General features: G+C 46.5%; 1 protein-coding gene across 1 annotated transcript; it reads left to right on the forward strand.

Annotated features, from left to right (window-relative positions):
* The first annotated feature begins 6,803 nt into the window (after window positions 1-6,803).
* Window positions 6,804-27,483, forward strand: LRRC58 (leucine rich repeat containing 58). The gene is given in 5 exon segments (XM_075905303.2): window positions 6,804-6,892; window positions 6,894-7,295; window positions 16,943-17,071; window positions 18,377-18,654; window positions 22,899-27,483. Coding segments are annotated over 5 exon segments (1,092 nt in total). The 5' UTR covers window positions 6,804-6,818; the 3' UTR covers window positions 23,108-27,483.
* Window positions 27,484-27,515: the final 32 nt, after the last annotated feature.

Genomic DNA, 27,515 nt, shown 5'->3' on the forward strand with positions numbered 1-27,515 from the left:
TGCTGCTGCTTCCTAATCCACTCCATGTCTTCTTCCCAATCTGCTTGTTGAGTTTTGGTACGTCTACACTGCAAGCTTTTTTCTCAATAAGCTTTTCCAGAAGATATCTTCCAGAAAAGCTTATTTCAAAATAGAGCATTCACACTACAGGGAAGCCTCAAAATTAGTCCAAGGCAGGCTCCCCTAATGTGGACGTGCCATCTCAACTTAGAGCCCCAAGAAGCACTGGGGAGGATTCACTTCAGAATGGCCCTGGTGAGGAGCGGTTTCAACATAGCAGCAGTGGAGCATCTACACACACCCTCTTCCGAAAAGGCTTTTTCAGAAAAGGGCTTATTCCTTATGGAATGATATATACTGCCGTTGGAAAAAGCCCTCCATTATTTCGACTTTCTGTGAAAAAATAACAGTTGCAGTGTGGATGCTAGTATTGTTTTTTCGGAATAACTGCCATTATTTTGGAAAAACAGTGCAGTGTAGACGAACCCTTATTTACGCAATGTAGTCAAAAAAGGCCAACACATTTCTTACCACGGTGTGTTTGTACGGTGACAAGCCTGATGGGGCCTAGCTCGGATGTGGCCACAAGATACAGATTTAGCAATAATCCAAGGGCCTCTCTTTTCCATGTGGTATGTGTGAACGAGTCTGGAATAACAAACAAATGGCCAAACACTGCATGATTTTTAATCCTGGTACTGACATTCACTTGCTATATTTGGGGGACAGTAGAAAAGGCTGCACGCCATGGCTGATAGTTTAGTAGTCCTTTGTGGGAACCACACAAAGCACAGATATGTGGCCTTCACTGAAGCATTCTGTGCTGGGGCTGATAAAAAGTACCCTAAATGCAGGTTGGCAGGATCAATGAATTAAAGTTTGTAAACTGCTTGTTATTCTCCACATAGTAGTAATTCTCCCAGACCTGATAGAGATCTTTACAATCAGGCATAGCAAATGCCAGGCCCCACTTCTCCATATAACACAGCTGTCCTACACATCAGAGTCCCCACCAGTTGCAGGTTTCATAGATCCTAAAGCAGCCTCTGACCTGCGGGGATTTGCATCCATTCTACACCTTGAGCCCGGAGGTACTGCTGTGAAACAACAGGCATTGTTGGTGCTTGCTGCTTGTAACAGTTTTGGAGTCAGCACCATATTCCTTTAGGCTACGTCTACATTGCGGGCTTTTTGTGCAAGATCGGCCGTTCTTGTGCAAAAACTTGCAGAGCGTCTACACTGCACATGCATTCTTGCACAAGTAAATTTACAGTAAGAAGTTGGAACAGAGGGCTTCTTGCACAAGAATTATTCCTTTCCCCGTGATGAATAAGCCCTCTTGCACAAGAAGGCAGTGTGGATAAGCAACGAGTTTCTTGTGCAAGAAATCCCTTCCGCTAAAATGGCCATCAGAGCTGTCATGCGCAAGAGAGAGTCCACACTGCCATGGACGCTCTTGTGCAAAAGCACATGGCAGTGTGGACACGCTCTTGCGCAAGAACTTTTGTGCAAGAACTCTTGCACAAAAAGCCTGCAGTGTAGACGTAGTCTTAGTGTTGTAAACTGCTGGCAGTATTAGAATCCACAGCAGAAACATAGGGGCTGCGTCTAGACTGGCAAGTTTTTCCACAAAAGCTACTGCTTTTGCGGAAAAACTTGCCATCTGTCTACACTGGTCACTTGAATTTCCGCAAGAATACTGATGATGTCATGTAAGATTGTCAGTGTTCTTGCGGAAATGCTATGCTGCTCCCATTCGGGCAAAAGCCCTCTTGTGCAAATGCTTTTGCGCAAGAGGGCTAGTGTAGACAACGCGTTATTGTTTTGCGCAAAAAAGCCCCGATCGCGAAAATGGCAATCAGGGCTGTCTTGCACAAAACCGTGTCTAGATTGGCACAGACGCTTTTCCGCAAAAAGTGCTTTTGCGGAAAAGCGTCCGTGCCAATCTAGACGCTCTTTTCCGCAAATGCTTTTAACGGAAAAACTTTTCCTTTAAAAGTATTTGCGGAAAATCATGCCAGTCTAGACGTAGCCAGGATGGGAAAATTGTGTGGCAAAGCTACGTTCCAGCCCATCATCTCAAAGCTATTGCTTCAAAACCCATCCAAGCTGGAGCAGTCTGTGCACTCAACAAAAAGGCTCTAGGTCAGAGCTACTCAACTTTGGAAGCCCTGGGGGGCTACAATAATACTCACAGCACATGCTGAGGGCCAAGATTTAAGTGTGGTTGCACATACATACAAATATACAATATATGCAAATAGCTTTCACACTGATGGGCATGAATACAAAGATTAAGGCAAAACTATGCAACACACAGGCCCTATTTAAGTCAGTTCTGCTGATATTAATAAAATGCAATATTAACCTGATTTCCAACAATATGACAGCACTTTTAATGAGCAGTGACAGTCCAGGAATGTAACTACTAAAACACATATTAACAGAAGACCATTATATTGACTACTTTTTTGTTTTGGCTCCCACCCGGGCTGTGTGTTGAGTCCCGTGTAAACCCAAACTACACTGCAGGCCACAAACAAATGGGCTGCGGGCCGCATGTGACCCATGGGCAGAGCCAGCCCAAAGTACGGGCCAATCGGGTGCCCGCCCAGCGCGCCCCATTGTAGGGGGCACCGTGCAGGGCTGTGCTGGGGTGGCAACGTGCATGCGCTGCACGCCCAAGGCAGCCCCAGCCCGGCCCAGCAGCCCTGCACGGGGCCACACATGCGCTGCTCACCTGGGGCGGGGGCCGCGCATGTGTTGCATACCCGGGGGTGGTGCCACGCTCCCGGAGCGCACAAATGGCTCGGGCTGGCCCTGCCCGTGGGCCATGTGTTGAGTAGCCCTGTTTTATGTGCACGAACTATACTTTCTCCAGCTGCCCTGGCCACACCTTCCAGGCCAACCATGTCCATTTTTAGTTAGTACTGCTGCCTGGTGGAGGAAAAGTTCCAGCCCTTTTATCCCACAGCTGGTGCCTACTGGCTGAGTTTCTATCAGCAGAGCCCATGTCCTGTCAAAAAATGAGGTGACTCTAACCCTGGATTTATTATTCCACTGCTTCACTGGCACTTTTCCCTATTGATATCACTTGCCAGCATCCTGCTGGCTCTCTCGGTTTGTTTAAATCCATCTCGCATTTCACATGATACACAATTTTTTTTTTTACCTGGTGACGCCACATTGCATCATCCACAATTATTACTAGCTGCATGGCCAGTTTCCCCTGTAAATGACTCAAAAATATACTGTAGAAAACAGATTCACCCACTTTATACTCCATGGAGCAATTCAGTACAGTAACTCCTCACTTAACCTTGTCCCAGTTAATGTTTCATTGTTACGTTGCTTATCTATTAGAGCACATAACTCGTTTAAAGTTGTGCAATGCTCTCTTACAACGTCATTTGGCTGCCTGCTTTGTCCACTACTTGCAGGATTTTTTGAAAAAATAGCTTCTCCTTGTGGGGATTTGGAACCAGGAGAGCTGGTAGCCCCCCATTAGCTCCCCTAAGAGCTAATGCAAGGATTGAGTGTTGGGGGATCCCATTTATGGGGTTACCAGGGAATGATTCAATCCTAGATGTCGGACTTACACCCTAATTGTAGTGGCCTCTACGATCTTTGTGTCACTGGGGAACAATTGGCATATAGGAAAACCTTGGCCATGCTTCCTCCTGCCTGACTCCCTACCTACATAGACTCATAGAGCACTAGAACTGGAAGGGACCTTGAGCGGTCATCAAGTCCAGTCCCAACACCATCTAGATCATCCCTGACATCTCCTGAAAGATCGCTGGCACCTGCCAAGGAGGCTCTCTTCACAGGATGCATTCCCCAATGCAGGCTTTTACACCAACTTTGTGTTTCCCTTCCTCAGTGGGTCTAATTCAGAGGTTATTTAAATGGGGAGGAGTGTCAGTTACATGTCAGTTAATGGGATTAAAGGAAACCAAATCAGTATAACACACATGCTGAAGGACCCAGATGTACATTTCATCAGCTTAGACCAGTCGCCTCCAACCTTTTTAAGCACAAGATCACTTCTTGATTTTAAGTCAGTCCAGGATCTACCTCAATCCCAACTACCCCTTCCCTACCCCTTCTCCAAGTCCCTGCCTCTGGCCTACCCCTTTGCTGAGGCCCTGCCCTTCTCACTCTGTGAAGTGGGGTACAGGAGAGGGGGACAGTGATATCAGCACCCCCCTGCCTCTGTCTCCCTCACCCTGCACAAGCAAGAGGCTCCCAGGGAGCAGCTCTGTGGCTCTGGGCAGGAGCAGCAGGGCAGTGGGGGGGGGGCAGTTGAGTGCAGGCACTTGATAACCTCCCAGCCAAACCAGTCAGGATCACCTGTCAGAGGCTCCAAGATCTACAGGTAGATGCCGATAAACTGGTTGGTGACCACTCGCTTAGACTCACTTCTTTAGCCTCGGCTCTGAATTTGGCCCCTTTGTAGTAATGGAGTAAACTGCAGGATCAGAGTCCACCTTCACAATCCAAAGCATAACAAAACCAGGAAAAGTAAGTTTAGACTTCTATTGTTATTTCAGCTTCAGTACTCTAGTAACTAGAGATGGCTGAAAAATGAAAAAAAAAATACAGTAAAAACCCATGACCAATGGGAGCTGTGGAGTTGGTGCCTGCAGGCACGATGGCAGCACAGAGCTTGAGTGCCAGCTCTGCAGCTCCCATGGGCTGAGAATTGCAACCAATGGGAGCTGCAGGGATGGTGCCTGCTGGCATGAGGGCAGCGTGCAGTGTCTACCTGGCCACCCCTGCATCTCGGGGCCACAGGGACCTGGCAGCTGCTTCTGGAAGCCGTAGTAAGTGCCACTGGGACTTTGTGCTGGGGGAGGGAGTCAGGGTGCAAAGTCCCCTCCTACACCTCAAACCCCTCATCCCTGACCCCACCCCAGAGTCCATATCCCCAGCCAGCGCCCTGATCCTTTCCCACATCCCAATCCTCTGCCCATCCTAGTGAAAATGAGGGTGAGGAAGAGCAAGCAATGCAGGGAGAAGGGATAGAACAAGCATGGGGCAGGGCCTTGGAGAAGGGGTGGAACTGGATGTCCCCAAAAATATTTAAATCAAAATGGGGGTCTTTGGGTTGCTAAAGTTTGAGAACTGGTGCTCTACCAGTCTTTGGGTTGCTAAAGTTTGAGAACTGGTGCTCTACCCCCCAATTTTTTTTCCTCGATGATACTATCAAGGTTTCTTTGGTTGTGCCTGAGCATTGTTTTCTCTCTCTGTGTGTTTCCTTGAAGCTTCTTTCACACATATACAGGTTCACAAATCAATCTAGATCAGGCAACCTGAAGGGAAACCACAGGGGCCACATGGTTCAGTTTCTACTCCAGCCTTGCCATATGCCTATGTGTTGGGTGGTGACTTCTACTGTTGTAGCTATTGATTTAAAAAAAAAAAGTTTGATTGGTTCTTCCGTTTTTCAAGAATGATGGGCAGTGGCTATGCCCATCAGCTTGCATGATGGACTGCCTAATCCTGCATCATAATTCCTCCCAGGAGGAACTCAATTAACATACTACTGGCAGATGAAGTTGCTTGAAATCAGTGCATCATTGATGCCAGCACAGACAGCCCTGTTCTGTGACATCTGTAACACCTTTCAATGATTTTTGCACTGCTGTGCACTGACTCAGGAAGACTTATCTCACTTTGGGTCTAGAGCAGTGATGGGCAACCTAGGTTAATGAGTGGCCGCACAAACGTCCCTCCTCCATCTCAGTGGGCCACAAGATTGTTATAACCAAGATGGTCTCCTAGGATAGTTTTGCTAATTGCGCTTGTATTCCTAGAATTTGTGGGGTGTACCAAATGAACTGTAGCAGCACTTTGACTGGCTGCAGAGGGAGTGTACAGCTCTCACAGTGAATGTTGTGTGTCATCAGCAAGCACCTCACTTCATGAGCTCTTGTTTTGTGTGTGTCAGGTTAGTAATAACAGTAAGAAATAAAACCGATGGGTGCGTCTAGACAGCACCCTTCTGTCGGACTAAGCTACGCAATTTGCACTATGCATATTGCATAGCTTATTCTGAGTCTAGGTCGAAAGAGTTTATTTTTAAATTCAGCACTGTGCAGACAGCACCAAATTTCAAAATAAGGCGCTAGTCTGACAAATCTCTGAACATTACAGAGATGCTGGAATAGTGTGCCTGCTATTTTGGGAAATAGCGGGAGTTTTTAAAGATGCGGTGTTGCTATTTTGGGATACTTTCAGTATCCTGACATAGCGCCGCAATCTAGACGTACCCTAAGCAAATGGAAACCAGCGAATTTGGCAACCCTGTGCATGGGCAACATTAAACAAAATGCCTTGAGGGGCACACATAGAACCCAGATGGGCCAAATGCAGCCCCCAGGACGCAGGCTGCCCACCACTGCTCTAGAAAGTCAGGTAAAGAGTTTGGGGCAGATTCTTTGTCCCAAGCAAAGTTTGGAGTGATAGTCAGAAGCAACACGCAGGGCACAAGATATCCCCCCGTGTCTGAAACTAGTGGGAAAATAAAAATGCGGCTGCAAGCCAGACAGCCCAGTCCGGCTGCATCCCCAGCCAACTCCCCGCCCTGGGAGCCTTTCCGCGCCCGACGCCTCTCGCAGGGCTCCCCAGCGGGCCTGTGGCGCAGCCGGGGCCGGGACCCGCGGGCGGGGCGTCGCAGGAGCGAGGCGGCGCGGCCCGGCTGTTCTCCATGCATCTTGCGGGGCCGGGCCGAGCCGCCCCGGAGGCTGAGTGGCGCCGCCAGAGGAGCCAGCAGGGGGCGGGGCGCGGCCGGGGCCTAGCGGGGCGGCCGCGGGATGGAGCCGCAGGAGGCGGCCGGGGCTGCGGGCGGCGCGGCGCTGGCGCTGGCGCTGGCGCGGCGCGGGCCGGGCGGCGGCGGCGGAGCTGGAGGCGCGGCGCAGCGGCGAGACGCGGCGGCTGGTGCTGTCGCGGCGGCTGTCGGGCCCGCTGCCCGCCGGGCTGGCGCGCTGGTTCCCGGCGCTGGAGGTGCTGGACGTGAGCGGCACGGGGCTGGCGGCGCTGGGGGCCGAGCTGCTGGAGCTGCCGCGGCTCCGCACCCTGCTGGCCAAGAACAACCGGCTGGACGGGCCCGGCGCGCTGCCCAAGGGGCTGGGGCAGGCCCCGCTCGCCCGCTCCCTGCGCGTCCTCAACCTCAGCGGCAACCGCTTCGCCGAGCTGCCCGCCGCGCTGCTGGGGCTGCGGGGGCTGCAGAGCCTCAGCCTGGGCGGCAACCGGCTGCACAGCATCCCGCCCGAGATCCAGGCCCTCAGCAGGTGAGAGCCCCCCGGGCCGCTCCGCGCGCGCCAGGCTCCCCGGGGGCGGCGGGGCTCGCAAGCGCAGGAGGAGAACCCCGCGTCCCGCCGGGAGGGGCGGCTGCCCCGGTGCCCCCGCAGCCTCAGCTGGCACCTTCGCCAGCTCTGCTGCTGGCAGGACAGGTCAGCGCCTCAGCCTGGCCAAGGCGCCGCCTCGTCGTCTTGACTAGGCGGCTGACACCATTTGCAACCCTCCTGAAGACGAGGCCCCATGTAAACTCCTACCTGCTCCCCAGGGCCTCTGACTTACGATATCGACTGGCTGCCTTCACTTGGGTTCCCTCCTGGGAGGTAACTCTAATTCAGAACGCACCTATTGGTTTTCTTGTCACGTTGCCTCCTGACTGAGTGTGGGCTCTGGGAAAAGATGTACTTTTAAATGCCTGGCCAGCTTGAGCTAGCAAAACCCATTTGAACGACTATTAAACTTCATTGCATCAGCCAGTTTAACTCTCACAATTTGCTTACCCAGTAATGCTGCATTTAGCAGACACCTTGAGGTCCCTAACTCGGTTGAAAAATGCGCTTCTTTCTGTCCTACTGCATATTCTATCTAGGTAGACAAAATCCCATGAGTATTTTTTGCTGCTGTATGAGATTGCATGCTGTGGTTGTCCAGTATTGGATGTTAAACATTATAGGTTTTCACCTAATGCTGCAGGTTATTTTTCCAGTTTTAAGCCTACTCAGTCTTGTGCTGTTTCCTGAACTATGAAAGTAGTGAGTGGTTTTGTAATGATTAAGTTTATCACATTGAAACCAGTGTTGGGCAATGATGGAGGAAATACACATTTGTCATGCAGTCTCTCACACACATGCCACATTTTTACTTTTTAATATAGAACTTCAAGCAGCACATTTTTTCTTCTTCTTTCCTTCCATCTTGTCTGAATTTAGGTTATACTAATAGCTTCATACATGCTGCCAAAGAAAATAAGAATGGTCAGGTCCCTCTAGCCCACTATCCAGTTTTCTGACCATGGTCAATGCGAGATGCTGCAGAGGGAATGAACAGAACAGGCAATTTACAAATGATCCATCTGCATCAGGGAAGAAGTGAGTGTTTATTGTTTACATACTGCATTTTCTAATCTCCAAAGAAGAGAGACAGACATATGGAGCCTGATATACAGGAAAGAATTTCTGAGCTTTGCTCTTGCCTAAGCAATTTGGAGGATATAGATTTTCTCCCAGAAGCTGAAACTGTTTACCTTATGCTTAATACAGGGTGTACTGGATAGGCTGCTGATATCCCTGGGCAAGGTTCAGGAAGATGTGATGCAAGTATAGTGAATAATATGGAAACTCTGTGTCCTGTCACTGGTGTTTTCAGTGTGCCTCAGATTTTGGGCCAATGTAACTGGATAAAAGGGGTACATCTCAGCCATGGCCTTTTACCTAAAAACAAGGAGGCAGATGTCAGAGAAGAGTGAATGTGTAGGGAAGAAGGGAAAGTAATCATGGGCGATGGGTATAATAGGCCAGTGGAGGCTCTGTCTCCATTAGCACCACTGTAGCTGTTGGTTGTGGAGTTTGTGGGGGAAGGGGAGAGGGCAGGGCAGCTAAGGAGGCAGCATGTGCTAATCAGGGTTGTCAGTAATCTGCCTGGACTTTAGGGAGACTAGTGGTGAACCCAGGAAGCTAAATGGCAAATACTTCCTCCTTAGCCACCTTGGAACCTGCATGGAGCATAGCAAAAGCATCTTCTGGACCTGAGATGCTTTCCCTGGGGAAACTTGGGGTTTGGGGAGGGGAGATATGGCACAGCTGGAGGTGACTTGAGACCCATCAACAGGTGGGTCTTGGTGCTCTGGACACATGGGGGTTTGCTGTGAGTAAAAGGGGCAGAGCCAGGTATAGACTCCTCAAAGGAGTGCAGCACCCACTACCCATGTGTCAAATCATCTGTAGGTCTTATCTGTGTCTAAACTGGTATGGAATAAGGATGTTAAATATCGGTTATTTGAGTAGTCGATGGAATTGCCCACTGGGGAGCCCGCTGGGGCTCTTGTACATTTCAGAAAAGGAATGCGGAACACTGCATGCAGCCTGGGGCCAGTGGGCAGTCCCGCTGACTCTGGGTTGCACGTGGGCGTGCCAGCTTTGAAATGTACACGAGTCCCCAGGGGAGGCTCTTGTGCATTTCAAAGTGGAAGAGCACTCATGGAGCCCGGGGTTAGCAGAGTCCCCCACTGATCCCAGGCTCCACGTTGCACTGCCGATTTGAAATGCTGCGCGAAGCCCGGGGTTAGCTGGGTACTCTCCAGCTGATCCTGGGTTCCACAGAAATGCCGCATGGAGGCTGGGATCAGCTGGAAGGTCCCCAGCTAACCCCGGGCTCCAGGCAGCACTGCTGCTTTGTGAGGCCACCTTGGCGTTTCAAAGGGGCAGCGCCTCACAGCTGAGCCAGGATCAGCGGTGCAGCACTGCACCTAGAAGTACCCCTTCTTCCCCCCCCCCTTTGCTGCCTCTATCTGATAGATGTAGTTATCTGATATCTGATGTAGTTAAATCAGTTCAACTCCCTTGTGTGGTATTTTGATTTTAAGAGAGCCTTCTATTGATTTGAATCCACTTTAAGTCCTCTGTCAAAAACAACAAAAGCGAGTCTTGATATCAGTTTTGCTGAGAGAGAAATAAGCAGACAAACTAGCATTGCAGACATTCTGCTTCTTTGGGTTTATACCTGCCTTTTGCTCTTCTTTTCCTTATAGATCACTATAAAATGTGTCAGCTGTTTCTGATATGTATTGCTCAACATTATTGCTAAATTCTTTTCACAAGTCATCATATGTGAGTAAAATAATAGAAACCTGGACTCTTGCTGGTAGTATGATACATGAGTTTTATGTTGCTTATGTGATGAGCCTTGCAAAGAGCCTTATTTTCAAACTTGCATGTGTATTGTAACTTAGCAGTGCCTCTATTCTAGTGGAGGCAGAGATTCTATTTGGGGTTTGTAGACATGTGAAAATTAATTTGGAAAATGATAGGATGAAAATTTAAAGTGCATTAACTATGTCTGAACAACTACATATGTGGATGCTCATATTTCATAATAAGAGGACCTTATTCCAAATTACTTTTACTCTTTTACTCTTTACAAATTACTCTTTGGATGTGCTTTAGGCTAATTCAAAATAAGGCAATTTTCTTCTGGAATAAGCACACCCACTTACACAATTATTCCAAAAGAGCTATTTCCATCTAACAGCCCTTTCTTATTAACCTGTAGTGTGAGATATACCTATCTGGTAGAGCTGGAAGGGATCTCCATAGGTCATTGAGGCCAGTCCCCTGCCCTCTCAGCAGGACTAAGTATCATCCCTGAGTGATATGCCTGGATCCCTAAATGGCCCCCTCAACGATTGAGCTCACAACCCTGGGTTTAGTAGGCCAATGCTCAAACCACTGAGCGATCCCTCCCCTCAATGAAATGAGCAGTAGTGAGGCAGTGCTACTGTGATTCTGATCTATACACATACACAGATAACTCCGGTCATCTGAAGAAGTGGGCTGTGCCCACGAAATCTCATGATACCATCTACATGTTTTGCTAGTCTGTAAAGTGCTACCAGACCATTTTTTTTTTCTACACATACTGTCAGAGTAAGCTTTGCATATGGGATTTAGAAGAATGGGGCTCAGCCTTCATTATGCTACTCAGACTGGCCTCAAAGTCATTACATAAAAGGATCTGTGGAAATTAACAGCTTAAGTAAACATAGCATTTGCTATCTTGGTTTTTGCTATTGAGAACTTGAGTGTTCTATCCTTGCAGTTGCTTATTCATTTAACTTTGTTGTAGATTAATCTTCTGTGATGTTAGAGAGCTGTGTATGTACCCTTTGATGCAATGAGTACCAAAATGTGTGCTCTTTAACCTATTTAATACCTAATGTACATTAAAAAAAAGCCAGGAGCTAAGTGTGGGAGGATTTGCAACTGGAGCTCTGTGGTAAAGATATAATGTTAGAGGCAACCCACTAGAATTCCTTCCTTCAAACATTTTACAAATAGTTTCAAGAGACTGTTTGATCTTAAACTTCTTGCGCCCCAACAGCAGCTGTGTAGTTCTCTATAGAACTGGCAAATCATAGAACAGGGTGGGAAGCAGTGTATTGTCTGATGAAATTCTTACTTCCTTACTACTGTATCAGTTGCACACCAAATGGGGAATCTTCTTGTTAGTTTGTTCTAGGGAAATTTTGACATCTCAATTCAGTTTTAAGCCGCTCTCTTTAGTGATAGCTATCAATTTTATCCTGGCCAGCATCTTTGGGCACTGTGGGCAGGCACTGTTAGTTGTACAGAAAGCACAGATCCCCTTCTATTCTGCAAACTGAACTTTAGAACATGGCCCTGAGGTATCATGGTAACTAACAGAATGTTAAACATTAGTACCCAGTGGAGAAAGGAACTGTTGCATTTAACATAAATCAGTCTCTGTCTACCTGTGAAAGCGCCATGTCAGAGGTAGTTCTTATTTCTCTCTGAGTAAATGCAGCATTGCTGAGATGAGCATCTCTCTTCAGTTTCTAAATGCAAAAGCCCTCCAATATGATAAAATAAACCATATACTCTGATTGCCCAAGAAGAGTCTAACACAGCTCTACCCAAATATTGCACCATACACACAAATATAGTTACACTTAGATCAGTGACCACAGCGTATCACATTGTGCCATCCAGTTACTGTTACAACAGACTGGTTGGAAACTCTGGCTTCAACAGAGCCATAATCTTACTGCTTGTTCTCATTTCACTCCAATGGGTTAATCTGTTCAGATTGTTCTAACCTGTTTAACCTTAATAAACTTTTAACATCCTCAGGTTCTCATAACACAAGAACTAGGGGTCACCAAATAAAATTAATAGACAGAAGTTTAAAAAAAAAAGAAAAGGAAGTATTTTTTTCACACAAACACACAGTCAACCTGTGGAACTCCTTTCTAGAGGATGTTGTGAAGTCCAAGATTATAACATGGAGGATAAATCCATCAATGTGCATTGCCCAGGATGGGCAGAGATGTTGGCTCTAGCCTCTGTTTGGCAGAAACTGAGAATGGACCACAAGGGATGGATCATTGGGATGCATGTTGTCATTTACACAATTAAACGATAAGCCTGGCCTTATTGGTTAATCCTAATGATTACACGTGCCTTCCCCCCTGTTGCCTGTATGTCAGAGGCAGCAACGGGGGATGGGGAGGAGGTAGGAGCTAGTGCCAGAACTGACTCCCTGCCGGCAGCAGCACAGTGGGGCAGGCTGGAGCCAGTACATGCTAGAAGCAGCTTTCAAGCCAGTTCCCCCCATGTATCAGCTCCCATGGAGCTGCCTGTCCCCTGTGCCGCTGCCTCTTTATCAGAGGCAGAAGATGGGGCAGGCAGAAGCTGGTGCTTGTGGGGAGCTTTCTTGAAAGCTGGCTGCCCACAAGCATTGGTTTCTGCCTGCCTTTCTCCTCACCCAATGTAAGCATGGAACCACTAAAAAGTCCAGTGGTTACACATTTACACAAATACAAGTTAGTTAACATCCCTAGTTCATTCCCTCTGAGGCACCTGGCATTTGCCACCGTTAGAAGATGAGATACTGGGCTAGATGGACTTTCCTTTTGATCCAGTGTGGTCATTCTTATGTTCACTTTTTTTAATAATGTATCCCTAAAATGGCGAACTAGGCTCCCTGTAAGACACACAGCAGGCTATTTAGTGCTGTGTGGGTCCTCTGGCCCAGCCCCTCCGGAGCTGCCTGGGAGAGGAACCCCAGCTGAAACGCGCTGGAACTGCTGTGGCTGGCGAGAGGAGCTCTAGCCTTAACCAGCCCCACCGAAGCTGCCATGGCCAGAGAGAAGAGCCCTTTTCACAGCCCAGACATGCTAGGATGGGGTGGGCAATAATTTTGATGGGGGGACCATGCTGTGATGTTGGTATGTGTTCAAGGGCTGCACTACTCTATGGAGGGGCTGTGGGGTCTGGGATGGAGGTTGGGTACAGAACAGTGTTCTCTAAGGTGCACAGCTGCGCAGCCGCGCACAAAAATGTCCAAGCCCACCCACCTCCTTCGCAGAGCTGCGCAGCAGCACTCACCGTCCTGCTGGACCTGGATGGTGAGTGTCGTGGCTGCTCCAGCGGCTGGGGCCACTTGGCAAATGGGCAGGTGGGGGACTGCTGGGGGTTGGAGCTGCGTGGTGGGCAGGCAGGCTGCTACTTCCAGGGGTTAGGGCTGTGGCCATTGTGAGGCAACTGCTGCAGGGGGTTGGGTCTGTGACCGCGTGGTGGATGGGTGAGCGAGCTGCTGCCACTGGGGATTGAGGCTGTGGCAGGCGACTGGTGACGGGGGTTGGGACCATGGCTGTGTGGTGGGCAGGTGGGTGGCTGCTGCCGGGAGCCAGGGCTGTATGGCTCAGACATAATGAGGGGGTGTAAGCTGGGTAGCCCCCTCAGTAGGGCACCGGAAAAGTGTGCCCAACTGCACAGCATTGATTATGCACGTGATTGGCCAAATGTATAGCCAACATTTTTCATGACTGGCTTGTTGGTTTTGCTAGTCAGAAATACAGGTATGTGTGGCATTTTACAGATACATGCATCACAAGGAGGGGCCTTGGAATGGCGATTATGTGCAGGGTCTGCAGACATGGATCAGATGGCTGGGTTGGGGGGGGGCAACGCTCCAATCTGTCAATAGATGTTAGCTAGCCCTGTGTTTAGTCATGTGAACAGACCCATTACATTAAAAACTATTCACTGTAATAGGCAAAGCTCCTGTTGTATAGAATTCACAATAGTTAAGAATAACGGAGGTTGTAGGCTGCCTGCATACCTAGATATGCAACTTAAATTATTACATTCTGCCACACCAACTATTTAAAAATTAAGACCTCCCTGATATTCTCTTACCGGCATTCTTCTATAGGTAAAGAGGTTTTCCAAAGTCAGCAATACGTGTTCAAGTCTATAAAACTTTTACAGGCGCTATTTATTATTTGACAGTGCTCGGTGTACTCGTAGAAGCCTCACAATAGAGAGAAAACAATGAATAACAGGCTTGATTCTCTCTTGCCCTAGAGCCATTTTTCACTCCAGTGGCACAGAGGTACCCTAACGGCAGTGATCTCACTTCCCGACTTGGGTCTTATCCCCAGTGCAGTAAGGGACACTACATCTGGCTTAGAGCCACTGAAATGGCTCTGTGGTGCCTTCCCCCGCAACCTCCTGGAATAAGGGCATTGTGGAGGAAAACTAGGGCAGTGCAGCAGTTTGCTTATTCTTGGCCTCCTCTGACTTCTACAGAATTGTGGTCAGTGCAGATTTGGAGCAGCCTTGAGGCTCATCTAACTTATTGAAAACTTTGCAGTATTAATTCTTTTTATTTGACTTCATATTAAATAATCATTTAAAGTCATGCCCCTTGTTAATTATCCCTGGTTTTAATATTCTTTCTTCCATAACATTTTAAATATATATATATATATATATATATATATACATATGCAGGGCTCTCCAGGTGGCAGCGAGCCCTGCTTGCCATCCGTGCGGTTCGGTGTGCTGTTCATGCGCTGATCACGCTGTGCCGGCTTGTAATCTCCTCGCCACGTGCGAGTCGATTACACTAATTGTCGAGCCCTGTACATATGTATGATATTTGTTAATAACTTGGGTGCCACGTAGCGATGTAAGCGACTAGTTGAGCATAAGCTTATTGGGTAGTCAGCTGACTAATCAACTACTCACTTCCCCATCTCCCCCTTGCTGCTTCTGTATACACAGAGCTGCAGTGGGAGCACTCACCCCCTCCCACCTCCCATCAACTAATGGAGTAGCCTATGGAAATTCCATCGACTAGTTGATTAGTCAATTCACCTATAGTGAACATACCTGGTGGCACACATCCGAACAAACGGACATGATCTCAGTGTCGGTGCACAAGACAAAATTCACTCCACTCACGGTTGGAAAATATGAGAGGGAACACTAATGCAGAAGGGAGCTCAGGGTAGGGGATTGGGGTGCAGGAGAGGTTGTGGGGTCTGAGAGGGAGTTTGATGAAGGAGGGGGCTGTGATCTGGGGCAGGGGATTGAGGTGCAGGTTTGGTAGGAGACATGGGGATGGGAGAGGATTCTGGCCTGGAGGAGGGGGTAGGAAGGTCTGGAGGAAGGAGTTGTGACCTGGGGCACAGCAGCTCCTGGCCAGCAGCACACTCAAGCAGGCTCCCCCCACCCCCCTACCGCCAGCAGCCCCAGACAGGTGGCTGGGTGTGCATGTGGCTCTCTGCACTGCTGTGAGGGAGGGAGAGGCTTTATGTGCTGCCCCCGCCCTTAGCAAAATCTCTCAACTCCTATTGGTCAGAAACAGGCCAATAGGAGCTGAGAAATAAGGCTTTTTCCTGCCAGCAATCTACACAGCTTGCATTCTATCTAGTGAGCGTTCCCCAGTGTAAACATATTTATAATAGATGCAGAGAGAATATTCCTGAATTCAGATACAAAAATGCTACATGCATACAATATAATCATGCTAGTAGACTTACCCAGGTCCTTTGGGGCAGAAGCTTGAGGAAGGAGTGTGTGCGTGCACAGGGGCAGATGACCATTTTGCGGGGCCCCGGGCAACATAATTCCGCGGGGCCCCCCCTTTGCCGCAGGGCTTTCTGAAGCGCGGGGCCCGGGGCGGCCGCCCCATTCGCCCTGCCCTATATCCGCCCCTGTGCGTGCAGGAAGCTGGGATATGAGAGAGAGTGAGGGTTGGGGATTGAAGAGGAGCTCCAGGCTGGGGTCCTCCCACCCACCAGGGGCATATTCTCCCCCACCAGAGGCCTGTTCTCTGCCTCCGAGCCTACCAGAGGCCTGTTCTCTCTCCTCCCTCCCAGGCTACCCCCAGCTGCCATGGGCCTTCTTTCTCCCCCTTCCCTCTGGCACTGCAACCAAGGACCAAGAGGGCAGAGGGGCTACTTACTGGTGTCCTGGCAGGCAATATGGGAGAGCCCTAGCCCTGCTGGCCACTCTCTTTGTGGTATGGCTGCCTCCAGTGGACACTCTGCAGGATAGCTCTCCCCTGTAGGCTCGCTGCCCCCAGTGAACACTCTCATATCGAGTGCCTCTGAACAGCAGCCCCTCCCTTTGCACGTTTTGGAAAACTGTCCTTTTCCCAAGGTTTCTGGTTCTCCTGGCACAACCAAACCTCGACCTTGCTTTAAGTTAGGAGAAGAGGAAGCTGCGTCCCAAATTTGGTAGTTCTTGCTCTTACCACTTAGGAGGTGTTCTTGAACAAACAGACTCACAGACTGACTCACTCTGCAAAATATATATATATATATATATATATATATATATATATATATATATATATATATATATATATAGATTTAGCAAATCATAACTTTTCCATGATATTCCACATGCCTTATCTTGCGCAAAATACATAATTATGCTGTACTTATAATATTAGTATGAAATTATGGAGCATAATGCCACAGGCGTGTCTTCAGAAAATTGTTTTATCTGCAGTGCAAACTGCAAAACTCTCATAGATTTTATGAGACCCAGCACTAAATGAAATTGCAGAAATAAAATTAATAAACTAATGCAGTCATCTTCTCTTTCAGTTTAGAGTTTTTGTACCTTGGAGGGAATTTCATTACTTCAATCCCACCTGAGTTAGCGAACCTGCCTTCGCTAAGCTACCTAGTGCTGTCTGACAACAAGATTCAGAGTATTCCTCCACAGCTAGCACAGTGAGTATTTCTAGCCAGTTTGCTGTCTTCAGCCACCAGCTAATGCTCAGACCTCTTTATTCTGAAAATTTGGATGCGAGTACCTGGGGAAAATCTGGTTGCTCTTCAATTCTTAATCCAAGGTTAGGTCTGCAATGGGAGCTTTTGGCACCAGGCAATGCAAGGAAGACTTCAAATGTATAGTGTGAACCTTATATATTCAAAATGTGAAAGCGAATGTCCATTTTAGGATTTGTTATAGGACGCATCACCATAGCATCTAAACACAGACTTAGGAAATGCTTATTTGCATTTCAGCTTTTGCAGAAATAAATGCCACACACTACACTTCCACCATATTGTGCTCAGCCTCCTTTGCACTTCACACAGAATCTTTTCTCTGTCTTATTTTCATGATGATCTTCTATATCGTCTCATTCAAGGATATCACAATAGTTTTAAAATATTCACTAAGGCTCACAACACACACCCCTCAATGTTAGATTGCTTTATCCACTACAAAACAGGAGCAATCTATACAATGGTTCAAGACAGAAAGGAAAGAATACCCCATGCAATGAAAACTACAAGCTAAGGTGATCACAGAATAGGGATAGCAGGGTTTAGCATTACTGCTCTTGACAAGGGATCTCTGACATCAAGTGCTCAAAATCTTGGTTTTGTTTCATTTGAAAGATGTCACTTCCAGCAGCACAAAGTCCTTATGCAGTACACAGGAATACTAGTTCGTTGCTGACAGAGGGGAGTCTGCATACAAAAAAACCAATGTGTGTCCTCCAGTCACACTCACTTGGTCTGACCTTGCTTAGCTCTTGAGTTCTGCCAGGATCTGATATTGCAGTGATGCAGGTGCAGACAGTGAATGCATGGAGTTTGCCAGAATTGGCTGGCTGCTAGTGTGTTCATCTTTAATACATGAATGAGAACAGGTGACCTATTCAGAGCATTATGAGGAGCCTTTTAGCCTTTTACTTGGTGTAAGAAAACTTTCCTCTGAAAACATTCATTTTGTTTAGATGCATACTAGTTTTTTAGAGTGGGTTGGCAGATACATTTAGGGCCTTGCTTATTTCTTTAACATGCGTTAAGGAGCTGAGCCAAGTTCTTCTTAGGCCAAGTTCTTCCTAGGCCAGTCTGTGTGCTAGATCATCACCTCTTTTAGTATGGCTTTGTGCTTAAAGGAGAAAGCCAAAGGAAATAAGCTATCAAGAAAGGTAGTAAGTGGGGGTGGGGGGGGCGCTTTGTAATGCATCTGTGAGTAGGTTTTGCTTTTCCCTCTTGACTGTCTCCCTCTTGATTTTTCAGGTTGCATTCCCTGCGTTCCCTTAGCCTTCACAACAATCTGCTGACATACCTCCCCCGGGAGATCCTAAACCTGGTTCACCTGGAAGAGCTGAGTTTGCGCGGGAACCCACTGGTTGTTCGCTTTGTCCGTGATCTGACTTACAATCCCCCAAGTCTCCTGGAACTGGCTGGACGCACCGTTAAAATCCGCAATATTCCCTATGCTCCCAGTGATCTCCCAGGGAATCTTGTCAGATATTTGAGCTTGGCCAGCAATTGCCCCAATCCTAAGTGCGGAGGTAAGTTAGCTGCTCTCTGCACCCTGTTCTTACCCAACAACGCTTCTATTTCCTTCTAACTTAGCGCTCTTTTTAGTAACTTAGGCCTTGTCTACACTGGCAAGTTTTGTCACCAAAAAACTCTTTTGGGCAACAAAACTTGGAGAGCGTTCACATTGCAGCATGACAAATTGCGACAAGCATCCAGTTTTGGCAACAAAAAACTTTCTGCTCTATGAGAGACTTTTGTCTCTCCCTCTCCCTTTGCTGTCGACAGTCATGCAGTGTGCATTATGGTAAGAAACGCACAACCTAAAGCTTCAAGTTGAACGCTCAAAACACTGGTGTACAATTTTCTTTTAATAAGCATTTAAAATGGCAACAAAGAAGAAATGCTTGTTGGATGAACACTGGGTTTTCAACCCAATGTTTGGGAGATGGAATTCGCTTTGCAGAGATAAATGGAAAACCAATGTGTCTTTTTTGTCAAAAGACTGTCACTGCGTTAAAGAAAACAAACCTGCAACGGCACCATGAATCTTGTCACCCTGAGTTCAAAGACTTGTATCCACCTGACAGCAATTTAAGAAAAACTAAGATATGTTCTTTACTGAAAAGTTTCCGTACTCAACAAGATATGTTCCATTCACAAGTTAAAGACAGTGATGCCATTACGGAAGCCGCCTTCAAAATGACTTGGCGCACAGCTAAAATCAAATAGACCTTTGACTGAAGGTGAATTGATGAAGCAGTGCTTGGACTGCAGCAAATCACTTTTTGTAGAATTTTTTTTTTTTTAAAGAGGCTATAGTTAACCATCAAAACAGCAAGTGTTTGATTCAACTGTAGTAAGACGAATTGAAAGCATTTCAGGTGATCTGTTTTCTAAATTGCTAAACAACATTGAAAGCACGAGTATTTCAGTCTGGCAATGGGCAAATCTATTGATTGTTCAGACATATCTCAGCTCTTAATCTGGATGTGTTTTTTCAATGGCAAAAAGTATTTCAAAGAAATTCTTACTCTGCTACCTTTGACGGGTCAAACTAGGGGAGAGGACATTTATTCTGTGCTGATGGCATTTTTGGAGGACCAGGAAAATGCATTGATTTGAAGAAGCTTACTTCGGTAACAACTGATGGCGCTCCCTCCATGGTTGGAAAAGAGAAGGGGCTAATTTCTTTTCTGAAGAAAAATCCAGTTTCCAGATTTCTTTTCATACTATTGCATTCTGCACCAAGAACAGTTACACAGCAAACTGAAGAGAAGATTTCTCGAGAGCACAATGGATAGTGTCACAAAAAGCATCAACTTCATTGTTGCAAATGCCTTGAAACAAAGACAAGTTGAGGAGTACAAAACACAGTCTGGTGACTTGGCAATGATTGCAGAAGTTAGATGTCTGAGTCGAGGCATTAATATCAGCAGAACTGACTTAATGGGGGCCTGCATGTTGTGTAGTCTTGCCTTAACCTTTGTATTCATGCCTGTTAGTGTGAAAGAAACTATTTGCATATATTTGCAACCATGCTTATGTTGCAGCATTCAGCATGTGCTTCCAAAGTTGAGAATCCCTGCCTTCGTTGCATGTATTGTTATACCAGTCAGTTCCTGCTGTGAGCAATTCAGTTAGTCCCAGGTGTAGTCTTATTTTCTTCCTCAAGGGACTGCATCCCTGTTTTTTCTTAACTTAGGCTATGTTCACATTGGGAAGAGTTGGCATCAAAAGTGCTGTCAACATGCAAAAGTTGCCCGAAAGTGAAAACCGGTCAAACCAGTTTTTCAGTCTTCCATTGTCGACATTTCATGGCCACATTGCTAGCACCCAATAACAGATCAGAGCAAAGCAATGTGGGTAAGCATCCCACAGCACAGTGTTGTGAGATGCCATAGCTGATCCCTGCACTTTTTGGGATTCCTTCCTAACTCTGTCAGCTCTCCATGCTGAGGAATGTCAAAGCAGCACAGCCATCTCTCCAGCTCTTCCCCTGTAGCAGCTGTGTGCCTGCTGCTGTCTTTCTAGTGCAAGGAAGAGCAGAAGTGTTCCAGTGATTTGTTCTTTGTTCCCCAAATGGAGCAGCTCACTCAGTTGTCAGATACTTCCCAGAGCTTTGAAAGCGGGGAGGTGCATGCCTGCAGGGCAGCAGAGATCACAAAACACTATCAGGGCAGGCATTGTGGGATACTGGCGAAAGCCAATTTTCTCAACAAAAACAAACAGAATCTACGCTGGCCCTTTGTCGATAATAAAGGGAGGGGAAAAGACAAAAGTCTCTCGTGGGGCTGGAAATATTTTGTCGCCAAAACTGGGAGTTTTTCCAGACAAAAGTTGTATTGTAGTGTGTACGTTCTCACTGTTTTGTCAACAAAAGGCAGTTTTTGGCCACAAAACTTGCTCGTGTAGACAAAGCAAGAAAGTTGATGCAGGGACATCAGTGGCTTAAAATCTTGCTGGTTTGCATCCTCTGCATGGGCGTACCGTTTTTTAAAGAACTGCTGTGGCTGGTCTGCAAAATGCACTTTTAGAACTTTGTGACTGTACCAGCATGTTCTGGGATTCCTAAAGTACGTATCCCAGAGTGTTTGGCACCAGCGTTCCCTCTAAGCTGGGTGGCAGCACAGCTTCACAGGTGATTAATCAGCCTTGCGCAGTCAGAGGCTCAGGGCTCCATGGGTGGAGCTGACTGACTGGGTGGGGCTGATTAATCACCTGTGAAGCTGTGCTGCTGTGCAGTTTAGAGGGAACGCTATTTGGCACAACTGTCACAAGTAAAGAGTGTGAGGGATTTTACGAGTATTGCATAAGCCCGGGGCGTTCCAAGCAATGCATTTTTGCAAGGCATTTATTCTAATGCAAATGATCTATTTCTTAGTCTGTTCCTTAACTACAACTTGTTCTTCAATCATGGTTCTGTCAGCTAAATATGACTGCTTCAAACCAGGGAGTGGATGGAGGGTAGCAAGGCCTGATATTGGGCTGTATTGAGAGGGAGAGGGATTTGTTTCCTTTCCTTTCAAACAGCTTGGGCAATAAAAATAGACGGATTGGTTTCACTTTTTCATTAACTAGAATGGCGCTGCTTCTGCAAACCAAAACCACAAACACACCTCTTCTGAAAATGCCTATGTCTGAATCAGAACAACCTCCCTGCAATACGAGGAGAGCATAGCTGTGTGTTATGGCATGGTTCTGTTCTTATGGAAAATAGCATAGAAGTTCAGCATGGTAACTTCACTGAAGCAGAAGAGGAAGGGGTTAGGAGGGAGAGAGAGCTTTTATTTATACACACAAACACCTTTGATAACTGGTAGATTGGACCTCATAAATTGGAAAACACAGCGGGTAAATGGATTCAACACTTTGGGATATGTTTGGCAGTCCCCAGCATGACGTTCCTTCTGAATTCTTAGAGAAATTTCCTTTTCTGTGGAATGAATTGACCTTTGTGTCTCTCTTCAAATAGTACTTTGCCCTTCTATAACTTTCTAAAGCACTTGAGAGACCCCGGTGAAACATGAATTCTCTCAAACCCCTGGGAGGTAACTGCTAAGTTCTAGCAATTTTCCCATTTGTCTCTGTTTTACAGATGGGAGAAGTAAGAATTTAAGTCCCTTGAGTTGCAAGGCCACATAATGAATCAGCCACAGAACTGGGAATAGAACACAAGTGTCCTGATTCTTGGTGCCACTTTAGCAACTACTTAACAAATTCTATCCCAGGGTGAGCAAATCATTGGCCACATTAGAGTGGGGGTGCAGATGAGGGATGTGACCAGGAAACGGTTAACCAGTACCTGGGAGCAGCCTCCCACCCACGGTCCCAGCACACACAGGCTTGGAGCTGGCAGCTCTGTGTGGGGCCAGAAACGACCCTGGACTGCAAGCAGCCTGCAGTAGGTCGATCCCCTAGAATTAGCTAACTGGTTAAACTTAATGCTTAACACAACATTTAATTGGTTAACCAAATAAACAGTATTTTGTATCCCTAGCAACCTGCTCTGAAAAAATCTGATAAGTACACGTATTACCAAAGCTGCACATAAACTGATCCTTTCAGTTTCTGCTCCAGAACACTGCGATGCTGTTCCTCCACCCCATCCCACCCCAGTTCTTATTTCCATAACATTTGTTGTTTGAATTCATTCCTAAGATGAGGCAGGTGCTTCAGACATCATGTCTGTCTTGTTCATTTCGTGGACCATGCAGGTTTCAGAGCAAACCATCGAGCCATTCTAAAAACAGCCTTGCTTTCCTTCCCCTTGCAGGTGTCTACTTCGACAGCTGTGTCCGACAAATCAAGTTTGTTGACTTCTGTGGGAAGTACCGCCTGCCGCTGATGCACTACCTGTGCTCCCCAGAATGCTCTTCCCCCTGCAGCTCCGCCTCTCAGAGCTCCACTTCCCAAAGCGAGTCTGACTCAGAGGATGAAGCCATTGTGGCTGCACACAGGATGCAGAAAGTTCTTCTTGGATAAAAGGGAGCGGTGGACTGGAAGAGAAACATGTTAGTAAAGTAATAGTAGGAATGCAGGGCCTGAGGCTCTTTCCTGAGGGACTCATTAGAAGTGGTCCTCAAGCCATGCAAGGGGCAGCACACCTGAGCAGATGTAGAATTGCTTGGTGTGATGCTACGTAGAAGAACTAACTCAATCCTGTGCCTGCAAGGGATGACATGGGTTTAGAGTTATCACTAAAGTATCATGAAGATCTCTGGGAGATGTGTGTAAAGGGGTTGGGGAGAGAGGACCTGCCATGTCTGGGAAACCTGTCTACAGGGGTTTTTCATGGCATGACACTTTACTACTGTGATTGGCTTTCACACCATATGAAGCAAAGAAGACTGTTCTTGTTTTACACTATGGTATCTCAGAGTGTAACTGCTCTGCTTGGTGTACGAACACCATTGCTATATTTATCAGCAATTCATTCCATATTATGCTTCTGTTTCCTCCCTTGATTTCTGCTTACGTATATTTACATACTCACCCCCCCCCCCAAAAAAAAAACACTTTGGGGGGGGGATAGAGTTTTCTAACATCTGGCTACTGTCTTCCTTTGCTTCAGACTTGGGGTATTCATCTACTATAGATGTTTGTTTATTACAGCCTTAGTACTAAGACCGTTTATTTTTTATCTCTCTTTTTATACTGAGCTGCTGTTAGTATCTCCTTCTGACTCATCCTTATCGCCTCTTTGCAACTGGTGTATCAGTGTCCTCACATTGCTTGGGAATACATGCAAAGCATCTCACTGAGATTTGCCCCCAGTACAGATTTACAGCTGTTTGCTCCTGTCTAAAAGACCACATGCATTGCCCTCCACTATACTTTAAACATCTCGTCGCAATGGAGGGAATCTCTCCTAAACTTGTGTAATTTCCATAATGCCTCTCGCTCAATCTTTCTGTTGGAGAATAGCTTCTTTTCACTTTTTATTTTTTAATTTTGCATACTGGAGAGCATCACGCACTAAGGCTGGCACTGCCTACATTAGGCATTGTACAAGGTCTCTGTATGGGAATCTTATTACATGGTTTCAGCAACTTGTGCCTCGAAAAAACTTACTTCAGTAGAAATACACAGTAAGGAACATTGCAAAGCATTTGTCTTTCTCCCCAGAATAAAAAGAAAAGCTGGTAGGAGGAAGTGGAAGGCAAGCTACTTAGAGCATGATGTGTGGGCAACAAGCTGGTGTTGAAGGCTGTTGTATATTTATTAGTTTTGAATTCACTCTTATTAATGCAATCCTTTGCACTGTTCTGATAAGAGTTAATGCAATCAACAAATATTTCTATTATCTCTATGCGGCACTGATGTGTATCTCCTCGAGAGTTGCCATTTTATTGCTATCATCTTGAGCAAGGAGCCCTTTGGATGTAGCCTTAAACACACTGAGTTCTGCCTCTGAATGCATGAGCAAAGCAGGTGTAAGAAAAATGAACCAGCCCAGCTTATTTACAACAAAAATACTTCTTCATAAGAACTGTCCTCTTCTCATTCTTTCAGATAGTTAGCTTCGAATTCAGAAGATGCATCAGTGTCTTCATGGCAGCTCTGTTAATGATTTAATTACATTTGAGGCCTTAAAGCACTTTCATAATGTACTCTTTGTCACTAGCCTTAATTGTTAGAATCTTTAACTACACCACAGTTTTCCTTAATCTGAAAACCAAGGTGTGTAAGAAATACATTTTTACACTTCTGTCTCTGCATTCAAACTGAGAATCTTCTGTCTGTCTCATTGATGGAATTAAGCTTGATATCCCTCCACAGTAGAGTTTTATCAGGCTTAGGCAATGAGTGCTACCTCTATTTTGCAGCAAAATATGGTGTATTTTATCATGAAGAATGAAATTTCACAAAAGGCTTTAATATTATGCCACCTGCTCACAGAACGCCACCTCTTCCATTTGATCTTAATACAGTCATTCAGTGATTTTACTTTTTTCTCTCCCTCAAGAACACACCTCCTTTTCCCCCTTCCCAGATGATGTTCATTCTCCTGATCTAAGTCTAGTCATCAGAGAATTACAGAAATGGTGAGCTGGAAGGGAACTCAGGTAGTGAAGTAGTCCCAGCACCTTGTGCTGAGGCAGGGTGAAGTTTAGTAATGCTAGTATAAATCTTCTCTCACAGCTTGTTTTTTCACTGTAGCAATTTCAAAATTGGCCTGTTCAAACCATAGGCACATAAGTGCATTTTCTCATGTTGTAGACTATGAAACTGCTCAACTCTGCTGTGTGTTCTCATGAATACAGGGGTAGGATATGGGCTTCTTCTCTGGCTTGGAAGGGGGAGAATTAGAGGAGAGCATGGAGAATGAAACTAGTATTTGTTCCAGGAAGCCTTGTTCATCATACACCAAAGAGCAGAGTGGTCCTGCACTAGGGCACCCTCCACAAACCGAAAATAGACGATGAAAAAAAACCCTACATCTAAAAACAGGCTCAGAATGGAGGTGGCATATTTCTCCTCTCTCCTGGAGTGAGATCCTCCAGAGCAGGTGTGAGACAGAATAGCAAAGCCACTGTTTATGGCAGGGGTGGGCAAAATATGGCCCATGGGCTGGATCCAGCCCATGGCCCAGCAGCAGCCCTGCCTTCTGTGCCCCACATACGACTGAAAGTGGCCGGCTGCAGGGGCGATACGTTTTCTGCATACCACACGCTAGGGCGAAACTCTGTGCGCTTCCTCCAGCCCCAGCACAATCTCACAGTTTCCATTGGCTGAAAATCAGCTAATGGGGGCTGCCTTGACTGTGCTTGCAGCACAGGGATCATGCAAAGAACCCCCATCCTGGCACACACAGATCACAGTGAATACCAAGCCCCTGCACTCTGAGTAGCATGCGGGTGCGTGGAAGGCAGGGAGCCTTCCTGGGGATTCTGCTGGGCTGATGACTGGGAGCCCCCTAGGTAAGTGTCTTCCAGCCAGAGCCTGCACCCCAGGCCCTCCCTCCAACCCTCTGTTCCCCCTCAGGTACCCCGTCCAGGTTACAATCCAAATCTTGTGCATTCCTGCTCCTGGCTGTACCCATATCCCCTCCCAGGCTCTGCACCCCAAACTCTCTACCCCAGGTCACAACCCCCTCCTGTGTCCTACACCCTTCAGGTCAGAATCCTCTTCTGCACCCGTAACTCCACCCAGACTCTGTCTTCAGTCCCCTACCCAGAGCTCCCTTCTGCACCCAACGTCCATCCCAGACCCCTCACCTTCTCCATTAATACTTTGGAAGAGTGCAGCCCTTGGCCACTTATCACATTCTTGAACTGTCCCTTCCCCCCATCACAATTATTGCTCACCCCTGGTTTATGCTGTACGTTTGGTGAATATTTTTAAAATACGGAGATGATGAGGCATCCGTCTCCATGGCCTCTGTACTCCACTAGAAGAATCTTCATTCGGTGTTTTGGAGTCTCTTCCCTGCATCTGTTACGTATTTTCCAAAGTTAGAAATGCTGAAGTTGAGAAACAAGTGTGTAAAGCTAGATCATCATTCTGCCTTTCCTGCTGTGTCTGGAGTCCTGCACTCTTCCCCCTCCTGCCATCTCTTTGACAACAAGAGCTGATGGTGAGTTTCAGAAGCAGGTGGGATGTGCACAGTGGGGTCGTGTTTTAAAAAAAGCAAAAATATCTACTTGATGGGAAGCAATTTAAACAGTTGCCAATTCTTTTGTTTGTCTCTACTCAGTAAGAGGATAGACTTTCAGAAGTCAGAACGAATATCTGAATGAGTTCTGCAGTGGCCAAAGGCAATTTCTCATGGACTTCTGTCCTGCTCACTGTCTGCTTTTAAAATCTTTGATTGAATTGTATGGGGAGGAATTGGCCTCTTTTTGTTCCTTACTCCTGTTGGCAATAATGAATGGAAGGGATTTAATCCTTTGAGAGTAATGAAACTTAATCCCCACAATGGATCTTTGTTACCCAGTTCTAAGAACTGTTTTTAATGCATCTTATTCACACCAGGGAGATGTTGTTTTTTTTTCTCTTCTGCTCGAACAGTTCCATGATACTTCAAATAGATTTCTATTTTCTTCAGGGTGCACTCTAATACAGGAATAACTCCATCTTGGAAACCTCTCTGATTGCTTTGTTTTTGGGGGGGTTTTCTGACGAGAGCATTGGTGATTTTGTACTGAACACAAAAGGATTACGAGGGTTTCATTTAGCCCTCTTGTGGAATTTTATCATGACATGAGCATAGTGTTGCTTTACAAAGTCTAAAAGGTGCCTTATGTTTTTTAAAATTGTATTTTTCTAGAAATGTATGAATATAGAACATTTCTAACAGTATTTCATTATGAGCTGTAAACCGATTATAACATTGACAAAAATGTTATTTCTGAAAATTGTCTCTGTCCCATTATTTGGTAACAGCTCA

This window comes from Pelodiscus sinensis, chromosome 1 (genome assembly GCF_052426305.1).
Source record: "Pelodiscus sinensis isolate ZL-2025 chromosome 1, ASM5242630v1, whole genome shotgun sequence".
Classification (NCBI taxonomy): Eukaryota; Metazoa; Chordata; order Testudines; family Trionychidae; genus Pelodiscus; species Pelodiscus sinensis.